Here is a 27,396-nt window from a genome sequence, read left to right as displayed (position 1 = left end):
TTAAGTGGAAATGGGAAGTTTTTGATCTGATCGAGACTCGATATTTCGATTAATGGTGCATTATTCGGGAAGCATTAAACAAATTGGTAATATGCAAACCGTGCGCTATGAATATTCAGGCCGAACGAACGTGAACCTGTAGATCTTTATGTCACGGAATATCTAGTGAAGAGCACGTGACGTGTACCTCTACGGAGATAGGGAACGAAGAGTTTGCGCAAAGCTTACATGGTTTAGCTGTATACAGCGCAAGCAGTCAACCACCATGACGGTAGAGATGGTTGTAGTGTTCGAATCGCTAGTGTTAGATAACCGATTAGAAAAGCAGAGACGATAGAATATTGGTTAGAATTCGTCTATAATGTTCTTCTATAATATTCACAATGAAGGAATAAGAAATGTCAAAAACAATGACGAGGGAATACCATCGATTTTTGCTACCCTCGACTAGATGTAATGGAGGTTGGATTGTGGTCGGTGTTTAGGCTTAACTTTAGCAGTTTGAGTCTTAGAAGCTAAAGGTTAAGGTGACTATGGCGTCTGTAGCAGCTTGGTTACCCTTTGCTCGAGCAGCGGCTATTGGATGGGTACCGATCGCTAATAATCCATTGCCAGCTCCGCCGGTGACAAAAGAGCGAAGGAAACGAGAAGATGAAAAGTTTACCATTAATGTTAGTGGAAGGAAATTTCAGACTTGGAGAAATACGGTCGAGAGGTTTCCGGATACGTTACTCGGTTCGAACGAACGCGAATTTTTCTACGATGAAGATAGCAAGGAGTATTTCTTCGATAGAGACCCGGATATCTTTCGCCACGTCCTTAACTATTACCGTACCGGAAAGCTACACTATCCCAGACACGAGTGTCTGTTGTCGTACGATGAGGAATTGGCGTTCTTCGGAATCATACCGGATGTCATCGGGGATTGTTGCTACGAAGAATACCGCGATCGGAAGCGCGAAAACGCAGAACGGCTTCTGGACGATAGAATGTCCGAGACGAATGACCAGAACGAGTTGGCTCACGGCACAATTCGCCAGAGGATGTGGCGAGCTTTCGAAAATCCTCACACCAGCACCGCCGCCTTAGTGTTTTATTACGTCACGGGTTTCTTTATCGCTGTTTCTGTTGCTGCCAATGTTTTTGAAACGATTCCATGTGGACGAAACGAAGCTACAGGAGAAACGTTGTCTTGTGGGGAAACCTACAAAGCAGCGTTTTTCTGTCTGGACACCGCCTGTGTTATGATTTTCACGGCAGAGTATCTGTTACGGCTCTATGCCGCTCCCAGCCGCTGTAAATACACACGCAGTGTCATGAGCATTATCGACGTGGTTGCTATCCTTCCTTACTACATCGGTCTGGGAATTAAGGACAATGACGATGTATCAGGAGCTTTTGTTACACTCCGTGTGTTTCGCGTGTTTCGCATCTTCAAATTCTCCCGTCATTCCCAGGGACTCCGCATTCTTGGTTATACCCTCCAAAGTTGTGCCTCTGAGCTGGGATTCCTTGTCTTCTCGCTGGCCATGGCCATCATCATTTTTGCTACTGTCATGTTTTACGCAGAAAAAAACGTCGAAGGTACTACGTTCAAGAGCATTCCCTCCGCCTTCTGGTACACCATCGTAACCATGACAACATTGGGGTAAGTCTTTTATAATAATACTTTAATACCTGTCCTTTTCCACAAACCGAGACAAAATTAAATTACTATGGTTGAATGTAAAGGAATTATTCATTTTTTAAAACTAATTTATCAAAAGATGTACTTTTATTTAATTTCTAGGACGAATTTAATTTAATTATACGCTTAATAAAATGCAAAAAAAAAAATTAATAGGCATTAGAGAGTCAGACGAATGAATTTAAAAGTGTAATAAAATTTCCAACGAGTTTTATACGCGGAGAATGACTTCCAGATACCTGTTACTATAAAAACATCTTAGAGAACATCCTCTGATCGATACGGACGGATATTACTAAAGATCGACCGAATTTTAAGCGAAGTCTCGACTTCTTTTTGAGAAATAGTTGTTGGATTAATGCTAGGTGGAAGTTGGACGCTTGCCACCGCAAGGTGACGGCAAACTTTCCTTAATTGTCTCTTTGGAGAGATTGGGGTAGAAGCCGAGATGGATTTCCGAATAAAATGCAGCATTGCGACGAAACTGATTGTAACATCTTCCCTTCTCTAAGACGAAACTTTTACTACCAAAACATCAATTTATTTCGGTAATTTTCCGCTTAAATAATTAAACCTATCGATCATAATTAACACAATTCGTTTAAACATACCAATGCTGATATACGGTAATAATTAACATAACAATCAACTAAAATACCAATTAATTTCAAAATTCCTCTTGCAAGAATAAGTCATATCTCGGTGAGTTATCGGCAAGCGTTTGACTTTTCATTTTTCGATATTTATGACACACGTTCCGAGACTGAACGTAAAGCGATTTTCAACCTCTATAAACGGGGGTCTTCATTTGATTTTAATTCTCGTTCGATTAACCAACATTTTCTGAACTCGAAAAGACGTTAAAAACCCGATAAGTTTATCGATTTTTGTCATAATAACAGCGTTTTGCTTCTTCGATAATTTTTTCTCGTTTTTTTTTGAACCACTGTAATAAAATAATTACCTGGATCGAATTTTACATTCACGGAACGTTTGTTTATCAACTCCGTTACCAAGTCAATAATTTAAATAGATATTCGCTACATTTCGAGTATGGATATGTTTAGTTTTGTATATGATTACACGTTAAGCACAGTCCGTTTGGCTCTTCTCCAAACCAACTAAGAAACCGCCTGTAGCTCTCGAGAAAAACGAATAGTAAAAATCGTTTTGCCAGAGTACGTCAGTTTTTTCTTCTTCTATATAAATCTCGCCGACGGTTCCTTATATTTTATACAAATTAATCATCGTGTAATTTTGGCTGACGTAAATTTACCGTAACTTATCTCTATGAAATCGGTAAATCCCGTCGAATAGAATAAATTTGATAAACAGAATAAAGACGCGATTAACTAATTAGAATTTGAATCGGCGAATGAATTGAATGTTTTCAGACCCAGAAACTAATTTTTTAAATGTAAACATTATTATTATTCCCATCTTTCGAATAAAATATTAATTCCTGAACTTTTTTAAATCGATGAAAGTGTTTTTTATGAAATATTTTCCTTTCTATAGAAAAATTATATTTGTGTTTAATAAAATAATAGTTTTACCTGTAATACTTTATTTATTTCTGTCCGGTATTATTTTTTTTCTTTTACATATCTATAAACTTAACATCATTATTAATAATTACTACATAAAGTTATGTATTATTTCCACATTCTTGCTAATAAAATACAGAATAAATTCAGATCCATCAATTATATAAAACCTGTGTCAATTATTGATTTTCTTATTTCTGAAAAGATAAAAGAAAAAGAAAGAAAAGGAAATTTAAATTGCCAGCATTTTATCTAGATTAAGAAACTATCAAATAGTTATTCCGATTACTTTTTTCCATGGAATTTAATTTCAAATGGGGCATATTAAAGCGAATAAAAAATGTGAAAGTTGACTTTCGTCCTAGTTCCAAATTGAATTTAAGCATTTTTTAAAACTTTCCAAACTTTGAATATATTTATCATTGCAATGGATTTTTATGGGAGAATGCATTTTTGATAAATATTCTTATAAATCTGAAAATTTTACAAGTATTGCGAATATAGAATCAACGTTTTCGTAGTTCTCTTGACGTGAATTGCCACAACCAGACAAAAAACGAAGTTACTTTTATTCGCAATTTTATCACGTAATATTTATATATACATATATAAAACACGTGTTGGTCTATAGATACTTTAATAAAATATCCTTAAACATTTTTTCGATAATACTAGGAAGAACTTGAGATGATTGCCAGATATATTTTGATTTCCCCTTCTTAACGGAATCTACTTTAAAAAATCACTTCGATTCCTTTGTGGATTGGTTAAGTGCCATATTCTATCCAAATAACTGTAATTTAGAGAATAACGAGTGATTCTCCAGTAGATGTTATTGATTTGTTTGATAGTTCTATGATTTATTTTACTCCCGACCAGATTCCTAACTATGGAAACTTTTATAGGTAATTCACTATTAATATCAATATCCTGTATACGAATCAGTATAATTTAAATTATATTTAAAATCTTCACCGCTTCTATAATTTAAAATTATACTGCTTTTTTATAATATTTTGAATAATTCAAAAAATTATTCTACGTGTTAAATATTTATAACATAGTCGTATTTGCGAGTGTATTAAAGTTTTCAATTGATTACAACAGAAAGTTATTGCCACGATAATAGCATCGAGTTATTTTATTCATATTTATAAGAAAAGTTTCATAAAATAGAATGACTAAGATGAACATCAACGAGTATGTTTTTCATTTTATCAATGCCGTTAAAACCTTTTACCATACATTTTTTTAATATTAAAAAAAATGTATTTAAAGATATGTAATTCTCAGAAACTTCGAGAAATTAATTATTAAATAAAATAAAATAAGAATAAAAATACAATTTTTTTATTTATTTTGTAAAAATTTAAATTGAATTTTTTTTTTTTTTTTTTTAACTTTTCAATTTCTAAAAATTTATTCGATGACATAAATAAAATTCCTCATTCTATAACATAAGCGACACAACAAATTTATCAAACAGTTGAAAATCTTATTATCCCAAACAATAAATAGTATTACTAATTTTGTAATAGATAAAAAAAAATTTGTTTTAAACAGGATTATCCGTGGCATTTTATAAAAATTTTTCTCCAAAAGCAAATTCAATCAATCAAATGCATACTAAAATATACTAACTTAGTTTTAAGTTTAAAGAGAACGTAATTTTTTTACTTTTTATAAACATCTTTCTATTCAACTTTTTTAAAGCGTGACTGTTTTGGCTCCCGTTCCGATTAAATTGTTTAGAAGCATTTAAAAAAAAAAAAGTGTATGGTAAAAAGTACACGCTCGGAACGTGTAAAAATTAAAATAATCGTAGACAAAGAAAGAAATGCTATTTAAATTTGTCTGTTTGCAGATGGGAACGGTTAAAGAACATTACTTGCAAGTTCCCTTCCTCCCCCTGCGTTTTCAGTGACCTAAACCCGGTCGATAGAGAGTTATATATATCTCAAAGTGTGTCTCGCAGCTGAGAGAAATAATATGATGACGTCATTTATATGCTCGTGTAACTAGGATCACAGAGGATTATCATATAACACTTATATAAAATCGGTTTGTGTATCCAATTTGGATCATCGATTTGAAATTTTTAATCAACTGTGGCTTATTTTGTGTTGCCAGATAGGACAATAAACGTCGTTTTAAGCTGGCAAATTCGTTAATAATGAATAAAAAGAATAAAATATAAACAAAATCAGCACAGTTATGAACAATGACGAATGTAGATCGAGCATGAATTAATTATAAAACAGTAAACTGGTATTTTATGAGATTCGTTTTTATTTATTTGAAGAGTTATAAGAATTAAATACGTTACCATTTTGAAATTTTAAATGCAAACGGGAATTTAACTTTATTCGTTAATTTTTTAATAAGCAGGTCAGCTAACCAATGAATATATATATGTGTGTGTGTACGTGTATGTATATATATATATAGCTTATACATATATATGTAATATAAGTTTTGAGTTTTAGAGAATATTTTTCATAAAATGATATTCATATATATATACATATGTGTGTGTGTGTGTATAAGTATAAATGGAAATCTTATACCCATCTGTTGGTTTCCATCGTCCATTAGTTATTTGCGTGTTCCTCATTGTAGCAGTTACGAAAAATCATCAAAAAAAAAAAAATGCTTAAGAATTATTCTGCCGTTTGACTTTTCATTAAGTTTTTGAAGGAAAACAATTTACTAAAAGAAACCACGATTAAATCTATCTTTTCCCATTAGCAATGATAAATATAACCTATTTAAATTTAAAATTGCAAACAATCGGTTATTAAAGTTTAATTTTTATAAGAATCGTAAACTAGCTAAAAATATAAACAGAAATTTCTAATTTTAAAAACCTTTTTTTTTCCTTTTATAGAAGAAAATTAAATAAAAATAAAAAAATTGTAAAAGCCTTACTGTCCTTAAATTCTAATATTATTGTTAATTGTCTACTTGGACTTTACTTATTAATAGGACTTTATACTGGTGTTTAAAGATTGGTGGCAAACGAAACCTTGATTGAAATGTTTAATTGTAAAACGAGAAATATCCAGTTATACTCGGGATTGGAATATGTATTTACATGTTTGGTAGTAATACTGCTGATGAGGGGCATGCTAGCCCGAAACACGTATAATATGTGTACAGAAATTATTACTACAGGTGATATAATAAAGAAATTTTGTTCTTTCCTGAACTAACTCTCATTACTGTGCCAATCTTTAAACACCAGTATAAAGTCCTATTAATAAGTAAAGTCCAAGTAGACAATTAACAATAATATTAAAAATAGAAAAACTTCGAGTTAAAGTTGGTTGTGTAGATTTTAGAATTCCTGTTATTTAGCATGAATATGAATACAGAGAAATGTTACGAATTCTCATTGATTTGTTTCTCATTCATTCTGCATGAAACATTAAAGAGCGATACCTTTTCACGAAATACCGTGTAACTGTATTAATATTTTATTTCTAGACTTTGCTGTTTAAAAATTTCAATTGAAAAACACTACTGGTTCTCCAAAAGAAGAAATAACAGAAGAATATCTGAACGATACTACTTAAAATGTTTATTTTCTAAAGAGAAAAAAATATCGATTTACTGATAGATATAACACATTTGACAATAAGATATAAGAAGATATATTTTCAGTACGAAAACAGAAACTTGTACTGTACATATATTTATTTTTAACTGCAGAAATATATTTTAAATCGAAACACATCTTTTTTTACCATATGTTTTGAATTTCTTTCGACTGGGATTTTAAATATTCAGAATAGCTAATGAGGTGGAATCGCATAAGAATTCAGTCTTATAGCGTAGAACTGTGGAATGTTTAATGTTGATTATCAATTATAAATGAAGCATGATGCAGATATTACGAATACAGTATTGCTTCGAGGTAGAATCCTACTCGTAATAATTATTTATTTAATTCTAATCACAGTTGGATGCTTTATCTAGATGTTAAAGATCTAATTGCGGAAATAAAAATACTGCTTTGCGGAAATCTTTTGTAATAGACATAAGTTATTTTATCTTTGGTCTAAGAATGTTTTATTTTTATCTAACTAGGGACGTGTAAAGGTAGGACGATCGATGATACATTCTTTACTTGATCCTGAATGTTGATTTTTTTTCCTTGCAATGTCTATTTTAGACCTGTCATGACACTAAATTACGGTTAAATTCATAAAATTTAACACAAAGAGACGTTTAAGAACTTATAAAACTGGTGAGATTTCACTTTAACCGATAATACTTCATTCTATATAAATTGTAATAGTAATTATAAAGAATCAAACATTCCAAATATAAGTTGAAATTATTGAACAGAAAGCAGTATTAGAATTTATTTTAAAAACATGGCAAATTATTTAAGTACTGCTTTTAAATGTATGCCAATGCTTGATTTATTTTTTTATTCAAAGAACGGTAACAGTTTACCAAGAATCTTTTCATATTTTAAAAGCATTACACTTTATGATACAAATTAAAACTGTCATTTTATCAAACAGTATGCAAGTATCTTGAATCGAACAGAAATCCAAACATTCATTCGAATATTTCTAAAATAAAACGTCAAGGAATGAAGTTTTCTTATAGTAGTTTATAGAATTTTATATACAGCATTCAATTTCGGTTTTAACCTATAAAAAGATTAAATGAAAAAAAAGTTTTAAAAGTTTATAAAGTTTATAAGATGTTTATAAACTAGTTGGATCGCTTTTTTCAATAGCAATTAAAGCGATACATAATTTAATTATCTTTGCTACAACTAACTTTAAGATGCATTTAAATTTTCAGACAGCAACACTTTTAAGTAAGTTATTAACGTCTTTCTTCTTAGATTTACATTGAGAATTTAAGAGATTTTTGAAATATTTACCACTCTTCTAGTTACAAAGGTAATTTGTTTCCCTCAGGTACGGAGATATGGTCCCGGATACAATTGCAGGCAAGATTGTTGGTGGTGTGTGTTCATTGAGTGGGGTGCTCGTTATTGCTCTTCCAGTTCCAGTTATTGTATCGAACTTCTCCCGTATCTACCATCAAAGCCAAAGAGCAGATAAGAGGAAAGCTCAAAGGGTACGTATACATTTGAACCTGTCATTCTATTAACGATCTTTTTTCTTCCGAAAATCTAATCTTTCTTACTTCTAAAGCTGTTACCTACTATAATTTTATTTATTATGTTTCTATTTTTAAATTTATAATTATGCTCGTTTTAATTCTACAAAATATTTTGGCGTCGATGCCAATTCGTCTAATTGAAGCTGCAAAATGAATTTATTATTAGTTAATAATATATTAATCGATACAGATTTAAGTAAATCAATTTTGCTTCCCATATGTAATGAATTTAATTATTTATATAAAATTACAGAATACATAAAAATAATATTTCTGCGGCGGTATTTCATATACTTATTAAATTACTGTAATAGTATTTATTATAGACCTTTAGTTATATATATATACATATATATACACATTTAATTTAAGAAATAGATGATCAAATTTTGTTAAATTTAACTACTCGGCAATATTTTGTAGTATAATCGATTCATTTATTTAATGTTTGTGTATGTGTAATAAATCAATGAAATATTCAAATAATCTCAATACAACAGTAAATTTATCTAGAATGCTTAAGTATATTTACTAAAAATTAAACAAATGAGATGTTTTGACATTTTGATGCTTTGTTAGTACAACTACTTGCTATTTATTTGTCTCAAAAGGTTGCGTGGTTTACTAATGTTGATATAACTAAACAGAAAGTAATAATGTAAAATACTTATTACGTAATTTTAAATCAATTTTCTAGTTTTAAAGCATGTATATCACACTTATATTGAATAGCTTGTCATGATCTAATAAGAATAGATCTGTATATATATGTATATGTTAATTAGCCTGTGGGATTTAAATTAGGTTATACGTATTTTAAATACTAATAAAAGCTTAGTATTTCAATTTAATTTTACGGAGTTAAATTATTACAAAAAACACTCTAAAAAGTTGTAAATAAAAATTATGTCAGTTTTTATTCATCCTGTTGGTGCTCCTCTTCAAAATAGGCTTTTGCCTGCAATTATTTTCAATTATTAAAAGATGAAATCATCAAAATTTATCGTTTCTTCTACTAATTATGTGAGTTAATACATAAAATTAAACATTTTCACTCTTAAATCAGATAAATTTTCTTCAATTTTATTTATAAAAAATGAATAATCAAACATTTATATTTAAGTAATCCATCACACAATTAAATTTAAATATGAAATACGAAGTAGAAAGTAAACTTTATTAAGTGGTAAGGTCTTTCAATATATACCCACATATTTAATTATTATTATTATTATTATTAAATATATGGAAATACATATCCATTATATAAAATACAGTTTCTATAGAGAATGCAACTCTCGTGTTTTTGATAAGCGATACACTAGGTCTAGCTCCTGTCTTAACAAGGTTTGACCAGCCTGATATATATATACTTTACATTGCATTTGAAATTTTTAAATTGGAGAATGATAAACATTTCAGAATATTTAATATAAGATAACTGTATTAAATATACAGCAGAAATATTATTTTATAAAGAGAAGCTTATCGTTGGATGTGTTCTTAATATCTACAGTACGATAGAATAAGAACTAGACTTTTAGACGTAACATATTCTTTTACTAATTTTAAATTCTTGTGATGTAGAGAATAATGTTTATCTGTTTTATAGGCTAAATTTATAACATGCACACAAATATATGAGTTATTTGTAGGGCTAAATAAAATATTAGAAATCATGGAAATCGCCTCGAATGTAGAATAATTTAAAAGTAGCAAGGAGTTGTTAAAAATTTATCAAAATTCATGAACTAATCTCCAATTGAAATACTACTATCCCATACTAGGCTTATAGGCTGTATTGTTACCAAAAGCTTAGCGATATGGTAAATGTTAAATTTCTATCAGGAGAGTTTTCAATTTTCGCTATTGATAGAATCAGTTCTTCTAAAAATAAACTTATTGGTAGGAAATAGAGTTTATTTGACAAAAAATTCAAATTTTTAGCTTCCTTAGAATAGTAAATATACGTAAACTTTTATATTATGAATATTTCAATTATAAATGTGTTCATTAGTTAAGCAAATTTTGATATACTGTATGAGCTAAACAACAAATTATAATTAATGTATACTAAGATTTTCTGATAAATAGATTTTGTACGATTTAGGACAGGGTGGGACCGTTTTAGGAATAAATGCCAAGATATGAATATTTGATTACAAGAAATTGGCGCGTGCTTTGTTTAAGTCTTATACCTACAAAGCCTAAACTATGAAGGAACAAAGTAAATTATCTTAGAGAAATTTTCGAAAAATGGATATTAAATTACTGTATAAAAATTGAGTTATAAAAATTTAAGTCAGATTATACAATCGTTTTCAATAACGATCATTTAGCTGCTCTCGATGCATTTTTCTTATTTATTTTTTGTATGTGCCGTTATTAGCAACTTGTATCATCCAAATACCATAGTTATTAATTTATTCATATTAAAAATAAAATAAGATAGTGGCATTTGATTAACGCGTGCGTGCTATTTTGGGCACTCTTGTTGTATATCCACTATTTCCTGCGATAGCGAGATTATTTATTAAATATTTATTTAATCTATGGACGATAGTTGCATACTAATATCTTATAATTTACTGTATCTTTTATGGATATATTTTTATTCTCTTATATAACATATCTATACAATTAACTGGGTACAATTGAATTACATTTCGATTCGTGCTTTAATTCTAGGGAATGATTAATCATATATACAGATATATATAAGTTTAAATACTTAAATCGATTGAGTTTTGAAATACGTTTCCAAAATAGCTTAAATCTTATTCATGTAAGGTATTTTGGAATTGCCTATACGCCTATAATAAAATCAATTAAATATAAAATTATCAGATTCTTGAAGACTAAATTTAAATATTTTTTCAATAATTTTATAATAATACTTTTAAAAAACAAAATGTATAAACATGTGTTCGTTCCAAGCAGATAATAATACTTTTAAATGGTAATGTTTTAAACTACAAATGTCAAATTGTCTATAGGATCGAATGAATGCTGACTGATTAACATTACACAATGTATAATCAGAATATTTCTATATCTTGTATTGGGTTTTATAAGTTTGTAAAAATAACTATAAACATTAAGGTAATTATATCTATTTAAATAAATATTTCACAATGCTATATAGATGAAAAAGCTTATATAATAATAAGCTTACATCATAATACAGTATAAAGTAAATACATGCTGTATTATATAGTTTTCTGTCTACCATAAAGCATTTTAAAATATTTTATGTTTAGTCCAACATTATGGGTTATATATTATTATATTATAAGGCCGTAGTAGGGTCGATTGGTGTGTTTAGATATAGAATTTATTATATCTTCATCATATTTATTTTATGTTTATTAAAAAATGTTTTAAAAAATTTCATTCTACACAAGTTTCAAGTGTTAAATATTTCTTCAAGAACATATTTAATTCATTAATCGTATTTTAATTTATAACTTAGATTACTCCCGATGTAATTAATAACTCACCTTCCGACAAAGGATGTCGCCATTTTTTTTTCGTGACGTCGGTTCTGATATTACTCTTTTGTTTTTATTTAGAAACGAAAATAATTAACAAAAATATACAAAATAACTTTTGCATTTTATTTAAAAAGTAATAAATTAAACAAATTATAATATATAAAGATAATGTAAGTTAATTTTTATAGTTTTTCTTTATCGGAAATTTCATTTTCTTGTGACGTCGTCTAATTTAAATATCAGAAAAGTTTTATTTGAAAATTTTAAAAAGGAATAAATTACTCTTTATCAAGATAAAAGAATTCTCGCGATTTTCCTTTAATATTTCTACATTTTTATTTTTAAACAATAGCTATTCATTATTATTATTATTATATTATTATTATTATTTCTAAAGAAAGAAACCATTTTTGATATTAAAGGTGAAGCATTTCCCCCTCCTTTCAATGTTATTATGTGCCAAACTTTAACTAATTAGAAAAGATAATTTAAATTGAAAAAAAAAGAGACAATGAAACAGAATTAATCTCTTCTATTAAATATACTCTTCTTTATTTAGCGCTTCGTATTTTTTTAATATTAGAATTTTAATACAATGTAACAAATGTGTATTCGAATTTTATAAATAATTTTAAATAAAAACGTATAATTTTCTAGTTATAAATTGATGTTTTAAACATTTATGCACGTTACTTTATCTCCTTAATTTGCATTTATAGTAATTGTATAATTTTTCATGTTTGCGAGGTAATTAAAATAGATCGAAAGAAAAAATAAATTTTATTATAATTTACATTATAGTGTATATCTGGTTCCATTATAAATTTTTCTAAATGTCAGTTATTATTATTATTTTTTTTTTAATAAGCATAAAAATATAATAAATCTAGATAAGGATTTTAAATAACATAAGGCCGAAATATATTTGAATAGAGGCGCAAAAGTGTTATTGTTCGATCAGTTGTAACAGATTTCTATTGTTTTTAATCAATACTTTCGATAAATGATATTTAATTCATACGAAATTAAAATTTGTTTTAATCTTTCTTACAAAAACTTCTAAAATTGCTGAAATATTAGCCATGAATCTTATATAGACGTTTCATTTGTAGTTTTTCTTTCATTTATTATTTATTTATTCATTTTATCTATCTGATTTCTTTGTAGCTAGTTTTTTTCCATTTCTTCGAAACATTCTTCACTCGTAGTGATGCTCTTAAAATATCATTTTATCTAACACAATGGAACAAAAATAAATTGTAAAAGAACGAAATTGAATTTTAAGAAGGATTTAATGCTCTTCTTTTTTAAATCTCGACACATTTTTAACTCTAATAAAGTTTGTGTTCTATATACTGGCGATATAGCATTTATATTGGTTAGTTGTTTATCGAATCGATATTTTATTGAAACGATATTTTTTTTTTTTTTTTTTTGTTAATTTCGGCAATTGTTTTGGAGGAAAAAAGGTATATATTTAATTTTCTCGTAGGATAATACTAAATATTCTATTTCCTGTCTTGTTTTCTTACTATTGAACTTTAAGAATGATATTTTTCTACGTAGATCAGAAGCTTTTCGAATATCTACGAAACAAATTACTTTATGCGATAAAGGAACCGTAAGATAAAGAAATCCACAATCTGTTAAACTAACTATTTTTAAATGAATATTTATTTTAAATACTTCGAAAAGTACTAGTTTGAAAGGGAAATTTTCTAAGATGGATTTCTACATTTTTCTAAACTTAAACATTTCGCAATGCACTTTTTCGATATTATGACACAAATTTCTAGTACGGAGGATAAACTTCTGTAAATAAAACATTTTCTAGAGACAATAGAACATTTATCAATGTCAATACACCAATTTTTATTCATAAAAACTTTTTTCATACACTTCAATATAAAGTGAAGTACAGTATTTCAAAGCTAAAGGTACTAATTTATAATTCGATGAAGAAACATTTTGTTTCCTATGCAGAGTTTTATACAAGTGGAAACATATTTTTGCTTATTCTTTTTGAGAAAGTAATGTTTCAATGTTATTCTTTTCAATCTTTTTTATCAAAAGATTTTGTAAGCAATATGTAATAAGTAAATGTATCACATAAAAATCAATTCTACGAGAAAAAAAAGCGAGATATTATCGACATTTTCCCTTTAGATTAATTCCATTTTCGCAAGAAGAGCGATAGATTCCGCGCAGATGATTTTATTAACGTCATTGTTTTATTTACTTTTAAAGAAAGAGAAACTTAAAAAGTTTCCTTTTCTTTTATATTGATATCTACTCTCGAGATGTTCTTTTTAGTCATATAATATTTATCCTTTCTGAAATGATATTTTTTCCAGACTGAATTTAATTTATGCATTTTTTTTTCTCACCTCTATTGGTAAAATATATCAAATTTGTTTTTATTATTCTACATTTTTCTTGAATAAACCGTCTCTCTAGTATATTTTGTTACTAAGTGTAATCAAGCATTGATCTTCATCCGAGCATTTTTCATTCACAGACCTATATTTTACAACTGTCACGAAACTATTTCATTATCTAAAAATCCATGCAAAAATGCTGATAAACGATTGTTTCTTTTACATCTAATTACAATTAATCTTAATTATAATAATCGTTTCGGGCCTCATTTTCTTCGTGTGTTTACCCGCTTCTATATTCCAGATTTCTTTTTTTTATATACAGAATTATAAATAATATTCTTTACATTCATTTCGAAATTTTAAAACTCAAATTGAATTTTATGGCCATTTAAATGAAAATTTAATTTCCTAATAATTTTTATTATATTAGATGCTATTCTTACTTATATTTTAAAATGTATTATTATGGAGAATGAAGAAATATTTGATAGTTTTACGATTTAATATCTATTATCTCGACCAAAGATAATTTCTAAACTGCAGTAATCTAGCAAAATGGGTCGTTTCGTGTGAATGTTTAACCATAAAATAACTTTCTGTATTAAGTTTTGAGCCATTTTAGAGGCTAAAACTTAAAAAATCACCTGTCTGAATTTTTAAATTGCATTCTTCTGCCCTATTTTTGTTTAAGCACGTTTATTGTATAACTGAATTTATAAATTAATCACATTTACTGTGCATTTCTATTATATGTACGTGTTTGTTTGTGTATTTAAGTAGACATTTATTATTTTATTATATATGTTTAATTTAAATTTAGTTAATTATGGACATATTTACACCTAATTTAATAAATAGAAAAATATCGATTACATTATTATTTAAATTAGTGCCTGTAAGTAACTGAAAGAATATGTGTGGAGTAGCTTCAGAATGGTTACAGTTTAGAATCAAGAATTTTTTCTTATTTTAGTTATAAATAATCATCTAAAACATTATTGGCGTACTTATAGAACGTATTAATACATTCAGAATTCTTATTTTAGTTATTTGTTTGGTTAAAAATCATTCTGTATTCAATGACGTCATTTCTGATCAACTTCTGGCGTCACTATTTCAAATAAAGTTTCTACTATGACGTCAGTAGTTTGTTGCTAAACGGAGTTAGGCATACGTAGTAGAATTAGATTGATATTCTCTCTCTCCAGTTGGCCTGCATCATTATTATAGATTATATAGAAGCGAAATTGTTTTCGTTCGATTGTCCTGTAATACTGCATTTTCAAAATTAATATTCAGCAAATACTATTCTGTATTCTTCGTCTTAACACATTCTCATTTTTGTTTTTTTTTTTTTTTTAAATCTATTTTAATCATATTTTCTGAAGTTTTACATTCTCTTTCCATCCGAATTAAGATTGAAAAATATAGAAAATTTTATTTATTTCAAAATTATAATGAAAACTTTTCCATAAAAGCTTTTATGATATAATTTATTTTCACAAGAAAATGATATCATTTTGATTTATCAACCGCCATCATTTCATAAGTTAATAGTTAATAGGCGATATGAAATTATCGCCTATTAACTTAATAAGATATTTGTTCTCGCCACTTCTCTTTATAACATTATTTTAACTTTCTCTTATCCTCGTGTAGTTTTCGGGTAATATCTAAATTCCAAACATTTTCTAGGAATGTCAGAATTTGATAATTAACGTAGACAATGTTACATTTCGAACATTGACTTCGTTACATCCGTTTGTTCTTCGAATTTATTTTCTCTGACGTATTTTATAACATTGTTTGCTGTATACATATTAAACTGGATTGAATCAATATCTATTCATGTTGTTCTTAAAATCAATTAATTTTATTTTGTTTAATTTATTGATTCTCCGAATCAAGTAAGGTTTTTTTTTCTTTTTTCGAATTACTTTATTTCTTACATAAGAAACTCTTCCAGAAAAATTTAAATAGCATCATCTATTCCCTAGAGTTTAGATTTGAAAAAAATGAAAGGTAATTTATGATATTATCGCTGCAATTTTTGTTTTGTAGCTATTTATAGCTAAACCAATTAAGAAAACATTTTCCAATTTATTTACTTTTTCTTGTAATCCATCATGTTTGTCAGAAAGTAAACACGAGTTATCTGTGTAATCAAGAGCTTCCCAATACAAATTTCCAGTTTTTTTCATGTCCTTCGTCAAGATTCCTAAGACATTTTCATATTCAAATCGACTAAGATAACAGATAAAAGAGGAGATAAAATGTTATTCACACTGTCAACCGGAATTAATTGCTAAAACAATTATCAGCTCTGACATAATTATATGCACTCTTATAAAGCTATATTATCATTTCAATTATCTTCTCGGTTAATCTATAAATACGTAACGTACACCGAAAGAGACTATCGAAGCGCGAATGTTTAGAAATCGATGAATTTTCAGTATAAAGAGTTCCGTTATTATGTATTCTATTTTACTGTATTTACATTACATATACATATCTTTTTTCGTAAGATTAAGCGAGAAATTAAAATATCTATTTGAAAATACGTTTTGAAGCGTTAAAAATTGCTTAATTTAAACGTTTAAAACTAACCAAGCCGAAATCTCGGAACTTAATAGGCCTATAAATAATAGATAAATCGTATAACCTTACGATGATTTGTTGCTAATTAAGATTGAATATTAGAATAATTTACGTCAGATTTTAGTCGATTAATTGTTTTTGTTAATTTCTACTCTCATATGCAAAATTCGATTTTAATTTAAAGGTCTATTTCTGTATTAAAATAGCCTGCGACATGACTGATATCCGCAATATTATATGTAATAATCATATGCAGCGGGTATACATTAACATAAATTATGAACAAATTTTATATTTGAGCCTCGGTTGAATTAAATGATTCAAAGTTAATAGCTAGATATATTTTCAATTAAACGAATGCGGTAACATAACATAAATAACGATAAGACTGTAAAAAAAAAAAAAAAATAGAAAAGGAAGACGATAACCGACATAACATTTTGTCATGTAGGCTAATGTAAGGTAGGGGTATCATCAGAATCTATTTAGTTCGAAGAATATAATACCAGACTTAATATCCGTCATGCTAGAGCAACCTTAACATGTTTCTTTACAAAATCAATAGCGAATAACTCGCATTTAAATTTACCCGGATATAAATACATACGATTACTCTGTTCAGTTGGGATAAAACTAGGGAAGAAGTTTCCTAAATGATAATAAACTAGCCCTTTTTTTCACACACTTCATTAAACTTACTGTTGTAAAATGATAATTTTGAGCGTGAATCGACGATAATTATGTTCTAAAACGTATTAAATTAATTTTAAGTTAATATTTTTCTATGAATAAAGCCAAATCTAAGATTTTTGAGCTATTTAATTTTTTTTTTATCTAATCGAAAATAATTTAAATTTATATATTATCCTGAAACCAATTAAATTGTTACCATTTAGATTTGAGAATCATTAAATCATTCTAATTTAAATTTATCCAACTTATTAAATTGTTTTCAAAGCGATAAATCATCTTCATTTTGATTTATAGACATCATTAATCATCCTTGAATGAGTTTAGAATTATTAAATTACTGTTATTTAGATTGAAATTTTGTTAAGTCATTTTCAATCCAATTTATTTCAGTTGTTAAATCATCAAATAATTTTAACGGTATTAAATTATTCTCATATATATTTATAAAAATCGTTAATCATTAAATCTTTAGTTGGATTCATTTGGTGGAATCGTCTTTAAATTCGCATTTGGATTCAAAACTCCAATGAATCATCCTCATATTTACTCGTTCGGAACAATAAATTGTTCTAGAATGGGATTTAAATTTATTAAATCATTCTGAAATGTACGTTTCTCTCTTTCTCTTTCTTCATTAAATTGCCATCATTTCGATTCAAAATCGCTAAATCACTCTTATTTGGTTTGAAACTCTCATTAAATCATTCGGAAGGCGGATGATTGAATGGTTTTTGAACGAATAAAAGCGAATTTAGAGAAAATAACATTTTATTGTAGGAAGAGATAGAGATATTTTGAATCAATATCTGGCTATAAAAATTTATATACTGACAAAAACATCATATCCATACGAGAATGCGTTTCGGTTTAGTTGTTTCTATTTCTTTTTCTACATAAGAAAAAAAAAGCTAAAACAAGTATTAGAAATATTCAAATAAGTTTTATTTTTTCCTGTCTCGATGTCATTTATAGCACAGTTAGAAGTTAGGAAAAAGAAACAAAGAGAAAGAAGAAATCTTTCAGTTCTCAAGGACACAAAATAGCAAAAGAAATATTTACTTTATCTAGTGTATATATTTAAATAAAAGTTATACAAACCCAAAACTTTACAATAGATAGGTCAAATTTGTTTTGTGATATTTAAAAAATCAAGCGTAAGATGCCAAGAACGGAAGACTTTGACGTCAAAACTATTTTAGAAAATGAATATTTGCAAAGATGGAAAGACTCGTGGCAAACCGTATTTGATGCTAATTCAAAAATCGTACAATTTGTAATCCGTTTAAAGGAAAGATTAAACGTGTATGTCAACTAATAAGTGTAAAATCTAATCACTGGGCGTTGTCTGTCATTCCATTCTTAACTAATTAGTTATCGAATGTTTGAATAAAATTAACGACCGATTTAATTGCTTTAAACATTGTAATGATGTTTTAAATTCGATTTTTCTCACTAAATTTTTCATTAAGTATAATTATTTGATTGTCAGGTTTAAGTTTTTTTTTTTTTTAAATAGCAACTTAATTAAAATTTATTTTCTTCTTAGGAAATTAATAAAACTTTAGTCAAATTTCTAGAATATAATAAGTGATTCCGGATAGAGTCGCATTTTCACTAAGTGTCTTCGTGTTTAAGGATTATTTTATAAATTTGACTCTGTTGGAAATTTTCCAAATCGATTTTCCGCCTGATAAACAGATAGATACGTTCGTTTTTTGTATATTTCCCAAATTAGCTTTTGATATGTTATTAATATAGTGAAGCGTTTTGGTTAAGTTAAGATTTAAGAAAAAATAAATAAAATATGCTCGGTTGGCCAAGAGAGAGCGCAGTACAAGAAGCGATCCGAATTTAATGAAACAACTGCATCTAAAAATCAATAAAATTCAACTTAGCTTGAAAGTATAATCGGGATAAAGTGAAGAGTGCATAAGTACGATTTTTGAATTAATGATTAAAATGTGTAAATTGATTTTATTATTTTTACTAGACCGAAAATATCACTGAGATACGTAAGCATTTTTAATTTTTCCGTCTTTTAATCGTCTCTATATATCTATGCTTAAACCGCAATTAAATTGCGGTTTAAGCTAGACATATTTGATCGTAATAAACTCCGAATATTGAATTTTTATAAACAGTTTGAAAGGAAAAGAAGAGAACAATTATTTAAATAAATTCCGAGTTTTTGAAGTTTAAAACATTACCAGTAGACTTAAATTGAAACAGGAAATTGGAATAATACATAAGATATTCAAGTAAATGTAATGCTTTATCAATTATTTCATTATTAGATATGGTTTTTTTTATAGCGGAAAGGAGATTGCTATAGGTCTATTCATAAGTTATAGGATGTAGGAGGATAAGATGGAAAGTAACAAGGTCTTAAAAGAAGAAAAATCTACTTTAGGAATTAAGGATTAAGAGAAAGAAAAGAAAAAGAATATATCTGTAGATTTCTAGTGCTTTACGAAAATCAAAAAGAGAAACGTTATATCTATTAGAATTTATTCAATCGGTAGAATAATCTATCATCAAAAAGAAAAAGAAAGAAATGGAAAGATTGTCGAGAAGGATATAATACAATTAGGAAATGGAACATGATGCAGGAAATACGAAGTGGACAAGTTAACAAGCGTGGTTTATTAAATGCGTTAAATCAACGTATACCAAAGCTAAGCCGAGCAAACAATGACGAAAACAATAGAAAATATATAGAACGATTCTAAATTAAGCACGTAGCCTACGTTATTAAAGTTTAAACAATAAACTCTGTATCTATCACATGGCGTAAAATTCGAACTTTTACGTCTTAATTTCCATGCTTTTCACACGATAAAAACTCTTTCCGTTTTAGATAGAGTCGTTATCTAGAACGGAAAGGGTTGTTGGAGATTTTTGAAAGATTGAAAATATCGATTCGTTTTTCTACATAATTTACATTTTTATTTTCGTTTGAATGAGCTTTTCTCATCCGAATAGTTTTTATTTTTAATTTTATAACCCAACATTAATTAAATTTGCAACATAATATTATCTTTTCCGAGTCGATCCTCCGTTGGATTTAAGTTGTATCTTTGAACGGACGAGGCTTTAGTTATATCTTCTATAAATAGTTTAGACGATAAGAACAATCCAATGACTCAATTTAACGATACAGAATAGAGCTTCGGTTAAGATATGTTGACTCGATGATCTGTTTAATGGGCTACTTTTCGTCAAATGCCTTGGCTCTTAGGAAATATTTCGAACGCTTCATTTTCAAAGAAAGAAAATTAATTCTATACGTTTATTTTAAATATTTGAAAAATTCCGTTACTTAAAAAGTTAAATGCATTTTCTATTAGGTATTTATTTTTCTAACTTAAATTTTGATGTAGTTGAGTTAATGCGTTTTTCGAAACGTTTAAAAATAGACATTAAAGTAAGAAGAGAAAAAAGGTTGAAAGTGATTGACAGAGCAAACATTTAAGAAAAAAACGATACTGTTTTTGACTCGTTTATTAAGTATAGATTTTCTTTTAAGCACGATTTGGTTTCTAACTAGATTTTATTTATTTAACAGAAAGCACGAATGGCCAGAATCCGTATTGCAAAGGTTACGAGTGGAGCGGCGTTTGTCAGTAAGAAGAAAGCTGTGGAAGCGAGGTTAGCTGCAAGGGAATGTGGACAAGAAATCGAAGAATCTGCCGAAGATATCTTTGAATTGCAACATCACCATCTTTTGAGATGTTTAGAGAAAACGACGGTAAGTCGATCGATGTATCCGCAACAGATTACCATCATTTCTTACATTTGTTTGGTGCGCTTTCGAAAACTTTTCTTATTTTCGACAGTTAACATACGAAACCGAATAAAAAAGGAAAACATTATCGTACTGAATATCGATTCTGTTTTGACCTTTCTTAGGAAATCCTGTGTAATTCTTTCTGTCACGTCAACAACTTCAACCTCCCGGTTTCCATTTCTATTGATTAATTGATAGTAATAAAATATTCCTTTCATCCCGACACTTTCTATCGTTTAAAAATCTGTTTCAGGATCGCGAATTTGTAGAATTAGAAGTACCTTACAACGGTCAACCAAATAGACCTTCCTCCACACCGCCATTATCGCCAGCTCCATCTTTATCTTCCCAAGAGAATAATTCGTTTCAGACTTGTTGTGGGAGACGTTGGAGTAAGAAGAAATATCAGGCAAGTGTTGCTTTGTCTACTCACATATACATTTTTCTCCCGTTTGAAACTAACGTAAATTGGAATTTGCGAGCTTCCAAATTCTCGAAAACCCTTGCTATATTTCTTGTGAAAGTATTGATAATTTGCCATTAAATCAATGCTGTTTGCGGTCTTCTCGTTGAATAGAAGAACCTTTCTTTTGTTACTTGGACATTTAGAAAATGCGGTGCGTTACATAAGCAATTTATTGACGATCGTAAAAATTTATTTTCGTTTATGCATGGCTTGTAGATATTTTACTGAAGAATGTTTTAGTTCCACCTTAAATCTCAATTTTGCTGTTTCATTATTTTAAAAGTTTGCTTCTTGTATTTCAAAAATATAATCAACGATTTTCTGGCTGATTTTTCAAAACTAAATAATCTCTATTTACGTATAGTTTTATTGCGTTTTCTGTTGCATAATTTATTTTTCAAGGCTATAAACCAGAATAGAACTGCAATGTAGGTTAGTAGTCGAATATAGCGACTGAATATGCTAGGATAATAATAACCGCGTGACGAATTTGAATAAATAATGTCAGCCTTGTCGACGTTGTTTTCGGTATTAATTGCCAACTGATTTATTATTTTTATTCTTATTATTATGATTATTATAAGCAAATTGAAAAAGTAAGTTGATAACTCTGAGATTTTTCCGAACAGCAGCACACTCCAGCATCGGTGCAGGAAGAAGAATTGAATGACATTCAAGTGCGCGTTCCGAATAGAGCGCCTCAAACGAGTGATTTTCAGCAGCATCATATCATCTCCAGGTCCAACTTGAACAATCCGGTTCCCGTGGTGACCACAATGTCCACCCTTCCCATCGGAGGATCGGTTACAACCACAGTCATCACACCAAGCTCAAACTCGGACGCAGACCCATCGGTACCTGTAACCAGTCAAGTACGCATATCAACGCTTTAATTTTTTTGTGATTGGATACGTTTATCCGGCCGATATGACCTTTCAATTACAGTATTGAACTGGTGTTTACAACCAGATAATCCTTTCCGGCCACACCGTTAATTCCTACCGTGGAAAGATCCCCATCCATATCATTGTACAGTGTTAAAAATCTGCAGTTAATTCCTCTCTTATACACGAACCCACAAACCGACTTTCTGCTAATCAGCATCGAATACTGTTATGTAGTAACTTTTTCAAAGTTTACGCCCCGTTCCTTGTGATCCTAAAAATAATAGAAAGGAATGGTTCATTGTAAATATAGCACTTACAGTTTCACGCCCTTCCTAGAGAACTACAGGGTCGAAGAGGAGACATTCCAGTATTATTTAGTATGCAATAGGAAAACGATATAAGGAACGAAGCCAAGTGTCGAACTATCAAAAGATCCTAGAAGTGATATAAAAAATTGATCAACTTGTAAAATATCCTTTCTGTATAAATGTTTTTTCTTCAATTTTTTCTCTCTTAAACATGGAAAAGACATCTCTATCTAGTACATTCGTTGTTGCAGACAAACTTTGTCTGCATTGGTTTACCTTTCAAACAACTAGTTCTTAGATATCTCCGCAAGGTTATACACATTTTAGGCCTCTTATGCAGGCTTTCTTTACAATTGCTTCTATGAATAAGTGCTGCAGGCTAATAGAATTAGGATTAAAGACTATTGCTAGCACATCCAGTGCTTTTTGTACTTTAAATGAGATATCTTAGTACGTTGTCAGTGATAATTCTTTTTAATTTAATGTGTTTCAGGACTTTTAAAAAATAACATTAGCTATTTACTACTAGACGTGTATTATTCCGTTTTGTAATTTGTGTCTCTGTCGACAGCCATAGCCATCTTTAGATGTCAAAGCTAGTTCTTTGATCATCAATTTTTGAACGAATCTCTTTGTGGGCGCTTTCGAATTGGAATTGACCTGTTCCTGTTAATACTCAGCAATATGCAGAATCAGTTGTTAAAAATATGATCACATTCTAGTTTTATAAAAAAGATAAAATATAATAAACCATGTCTTTTGTCCTTTTCTCAGTTCAAGATTGTACAGTACAAAGTTGTTGGATGTACAGGTTTCAATGCTTATTATTTTTTCCTTCACTTGTTGGTCGATGGTTTCTCTGTTTTTATTTATTTAAATGGATCATTTTATACCCTTTTATCTACAGATGGAAATAGCAGGACATGTATAAAACTCGAGGAAATTAAATACTAGTATCTGTCCGTGTAAGCAAGAATGATATCTAGTGACTTAGATAGAAGATTAAAAAAGAAAGGCTAAAGGCTTTAAAAATAATACAGAAGATTAAAAGTATATCTCTACAAGTGAGATGTTATAAATTTTACATACATTCTGTGCCTGGTATGCACACTGCACTCGTATTTGCACACTGTGTATAAACAAAACAAGTGCATGGAGTGTGATATAAAATATATATATTAAATAAATATATATATATATATATATATATACAATGAAACAACACCTTTATAAGGAACTCAGGTGAATATATATATATACAGATATATAAATTAATATATAAATATATACTGCCTGCAGAAACAAATATAGAATAAAAATTCCAAAAGAGCTTTTCTCAAGAGAATAATAACTGGAGCATCGCACCTCTGGAAAGGATTTATCTGTCCAAGCGACAGACGAAACTAAAAAATTACCAAAATAATATTGTTAAGAGCTGTTGATTTTCGTTCGAAGTTGTGAGGAGTGTTGCTGTTGTAAAATAATGTTGAAAGTTTTCGCTTTATGGGATTTAGACTTTTTTATTCGATATATAAAATGATAAAACAAGATAGATTCGGATTCTGATCTTGTTCTCTCAGGAAAATGCTGTTTAAAAAATAAACACAAAAAAGAAAAAATGATTTCTCTACTTATTTTCGCAATATTCTAATGTTCGATACACATTTGTCATCGTTGTTGTTGTTTTTTGTGAGACTTTTTCTTCAAATTTATATTCAATTGCGGCGAATGAATGAAATTCGCGAACAAACATTCGCCAGGAAGATAGTTTATCAACTTAGTCGATTTATTTTGGATTGATAAAAGGAAGAGTAGATTGTGGTGAAAGTTAATATTAAAACATTTAGAATATATACAAATATCCGCAATGTACATAACATCAAAGGCACAGAAGATTGCTCAGCACCTTGCAAATGTCCGTTTGGGTGACATAAGAGTTAAGCAAGAAAATATGCTCATAAGAAAATATAGTTTAAAAAATTAATTAACCGTTGTTGTATTTTAACAATATACAGCAAAACAAAATAATATTTAACTAAAATCGAGTGATTGTAAAAAAAACATCATTTTTAATATTGCACTATTGTTACTGGTGATTTACAGTCGAGAAGCTGAAAAGTCGGTGAGGAGTGTGGTATATAATATAAGTTATTTAAAAAAAACAGGCTTCTAGATCAATGAAGAAAGTAAAGTAGGACACACCAAAATCGTTCCTTTATTCTACTTGCAATTTTAAATTCAAACGTAGTTTGATTCCACCTGTTTATGTCCGAATCATCTGCATTTCTAGACAACCATTTTAGATCTTCCTTCTTTAAACGTCGTCGACGAAGGCGAACAAGGAATCTAAAAAGTATTTCACGTTTTTTGGGATATTTGTGAGTCACCTTTGCATTTTTAAATGCGATTTACAGCTCTTTAATAAATAAATAAAAAAGATCATGTATGAGTGGAACCTTGATCTATACTTTTTACCAATGCGGTTCTAATTTAGTTTTCTACGATTTATAAAGAGAGGCCAACTCTGATTTTTACATAAAATTGGAGTTTTATCACCGTTTCCTATTATTTTTTTTTGCTATTATTATTTATTATAATAATAATAATTATTATTAATATTAATTTTCTTGTTCGATGGCTCCGGTCATTAATACAAACTTATTTATTTATTTTAAATAAATGCAATTCTCTGAAGTTAAGACAATCGTGATTGAAATCAGTCGAAAAAAAAGGCTAAGTTTTCGTTTGTAATAATTTCATTGGCTCAGGATTTGTTTTGTTACGTGATTTTTGATGAATTCATCTGGTTAACTGTTATTGTAAATAACGTTTTTCTGTCGGTCTTCAAATAAAGAAACAAAAAAAAAACAATAAAGAAATATATAAAAAAAAATTTTGTGATTATTAAAAACTTTTTAATCGCCTTAAAGTTGAAGTTTAGATGTAAAGAAATTTGTTATAGCCCGAAACTATCCTGAAAAAAGAAAGAGAAAAACTGTTAGTGGTAGCGAAAAGTTCTGTTGATTGTAATTTATAATAATGTTATTAACTAAATATCTGAGTGAAATTTAGTTAAATTTTCAATTTTTATTAAATATATCCTATTTTTTACAACTTATTTTTGTTTTATTTACAAATATTTCCTTTATTCAATTTTTTGTAAGACCATTTACTTGTTTATTTCCTCATGAATGTCCTTTATTTTTTTCACATTCATTATATTCTTATTAATTTTATCGTGAAACTTTATATATATATATATATATTTTATATTACAGAAATTTATATTTACCTCTACATATATTTTCGTTTTTACTTATTTTTTACATTGGTTTCTCTACGATTTCTGCGCGTAAGTAGTTAATTTTCCTTAACTAATTATTCATTTTTCCATTACTCGAATCAATTATTTATTAAATGAAAGAAAAAATTTTATTGATAAAATCAATCTAGAAAACGAGAATTTCGAACGTGACGTAAAAAACATCTTAACGACAAAGGATAAAACACACATGTATATATGTATATAAAACACACGTGTATATGACTATAGAATTTATATATAGAAAACCTTTTTTATAAGCTTAATGACTTTATTAGATTTAAATGTTTAGAAAATTTATTCAGAAGCGATCTTAATCTCATTGGATGTCGTGCTACTAAATAAACCCATTTCTTTTTAAAGCATATTAGATGTTCACGTGATGAATTTCGATTTTTTTTATACTAACAACTTCATCTACTTTACAGTTTTATTTATTCCGAAGCGAAGAAAAATAATTAGAAGAAAAAAACTTATTTGAAAAATCGCTATTGCTTTCGAAAGCAAGCAAATCTTTCAATTGAAATATTTTTAAAAATTAATTAACTTAGTTAAATATATAAAAGTCAATTAATTAATTATTAGACATATCAAAAAACATTTTTCAGAAAATTTCTTAGAATGAAATGCGTTAGATTTTCATTTAAAAAATTTCAAATAAAATAAGATTTACCATTAAATTTTTTTTTTTTTTTTTAGAGTTTTAGACGGATTTCCTTTGCTTTAATTAGAACGAAGAATAAAATATAAAAATATAAAATATATATAATTTATTGCACAATATATAAATTTATATTTCGCACATTTATAGCTTTAAGTTAAGGGAATAATGGACGATAAGCAGTAAGGCAATAAATAAATGATAAAATTTGGTATGTCAACCGAACATTAAAAAGACTTATGAAGAATTTAATATGAAGTCCATCGTTCTATCAAAAAAAAAAAAAAAAAATTAATTAGAAATCGTTAGGTATGAAATAAAGGTAAGTACGGAATACAAATAAAGTGTTTCAATTAAATTTCTAGTTAGTTTTTTTTTCTGTCGTTTAATTATTCGTATTTTTGTGACGTTTTT

The 27,396-nt window shown here is 28.2% G+C and overlaps 1 protein-coding gene across 4 annotated transcripts; it reads left to right on the top strand.

Moving 5' to 3' along the window:
- The first annotated feature begins 253 nt into the window (after nucleotides 1–253).
- Nucleotides 254–24,172, top strand: Shal (Potassium voltage-gated channel protein Shal). 4 transcript variants are annotated; one of them, XM_067274797.1, is made up of 5 exons: nucleotides 254–1,648; nucleotides 8,175–8,337; nucleotides 21,117–21,299; nucleotides 21,592–21,747; nucleotides 22,437–24,172. In XM_067274797.1, the coding sequence occupies exons 1-5, from the start codon at nucleotides 534–536 to the stop codon at nucleotides 22,695–22,697; spliced, it is 1,878 nt and encodes a 625-aa protein (XP_067130898.1). In that variant the 5' UTR covers nucleotides 254–533; the 3' UTR covers nucleotides 22,698–24,172. The 4 variants fall into 4 exon arrangements, with proteins under 4 accessions (XP_067130898.1, XP_067130889.1, XP_067130914.1 ...); XM_067274788.1 differs by having other exon boundaries at nucleotides 22,434–24,172; XM_067274813.1 differs by lacking the exon at nucleotides 21,592–21,747.
- Nucleotides 24,173–27,396: the final 3,224 nt, after the last annotated feature.

This window comes from Centruroides vittatus, unplaced genomic scaffold, assembly GCF_030686945.1.
Source record: "Centruroides vittatus isolate TY-2023 unplaced genomic scaffold, ASM3068694v2 contig_1154, whole genome shotgun sequence".
NCBI classification, from domain to species: Eukaryota; Metazoa; Arthropoda; class Arachnida; order Scorpiones; family Buthidae; genus Centruroides; species Centruroides vittatus.
The sequence above is the reverse complement of the archived record's forward strand: the minus strand, read 5'-3'. Positions and strand labels throughout refer to the sequence as shown.

What these genes read in the sequence shown, in the direction of transcription:
- Shal (XM_067274788.1), top strand. Translation starts at nt 534, where the DNA reads ATGGCGTCTGTAGCAGCTTGGTTACCCTTTGCTCGAGCAGCGGCTATT. An exon ending in GTAACCATGACAACATTGGG is followed by an intron (nt 1,649 to 8,174) that starts GTAAGTCTTTTA and finishes TGTTTCCCTCAG; the next exon opens with GTACGGAGATATGGTCCCGG. An exon ending in GATGTTTAGAGAAAACGACG is followed by an intron (nt 21,300 to 21,591) that starts GTAAGTCGATCG and finishes AATCTGTTTCAG; the next exon opens with GATCGCGAATTTGTAGAATT.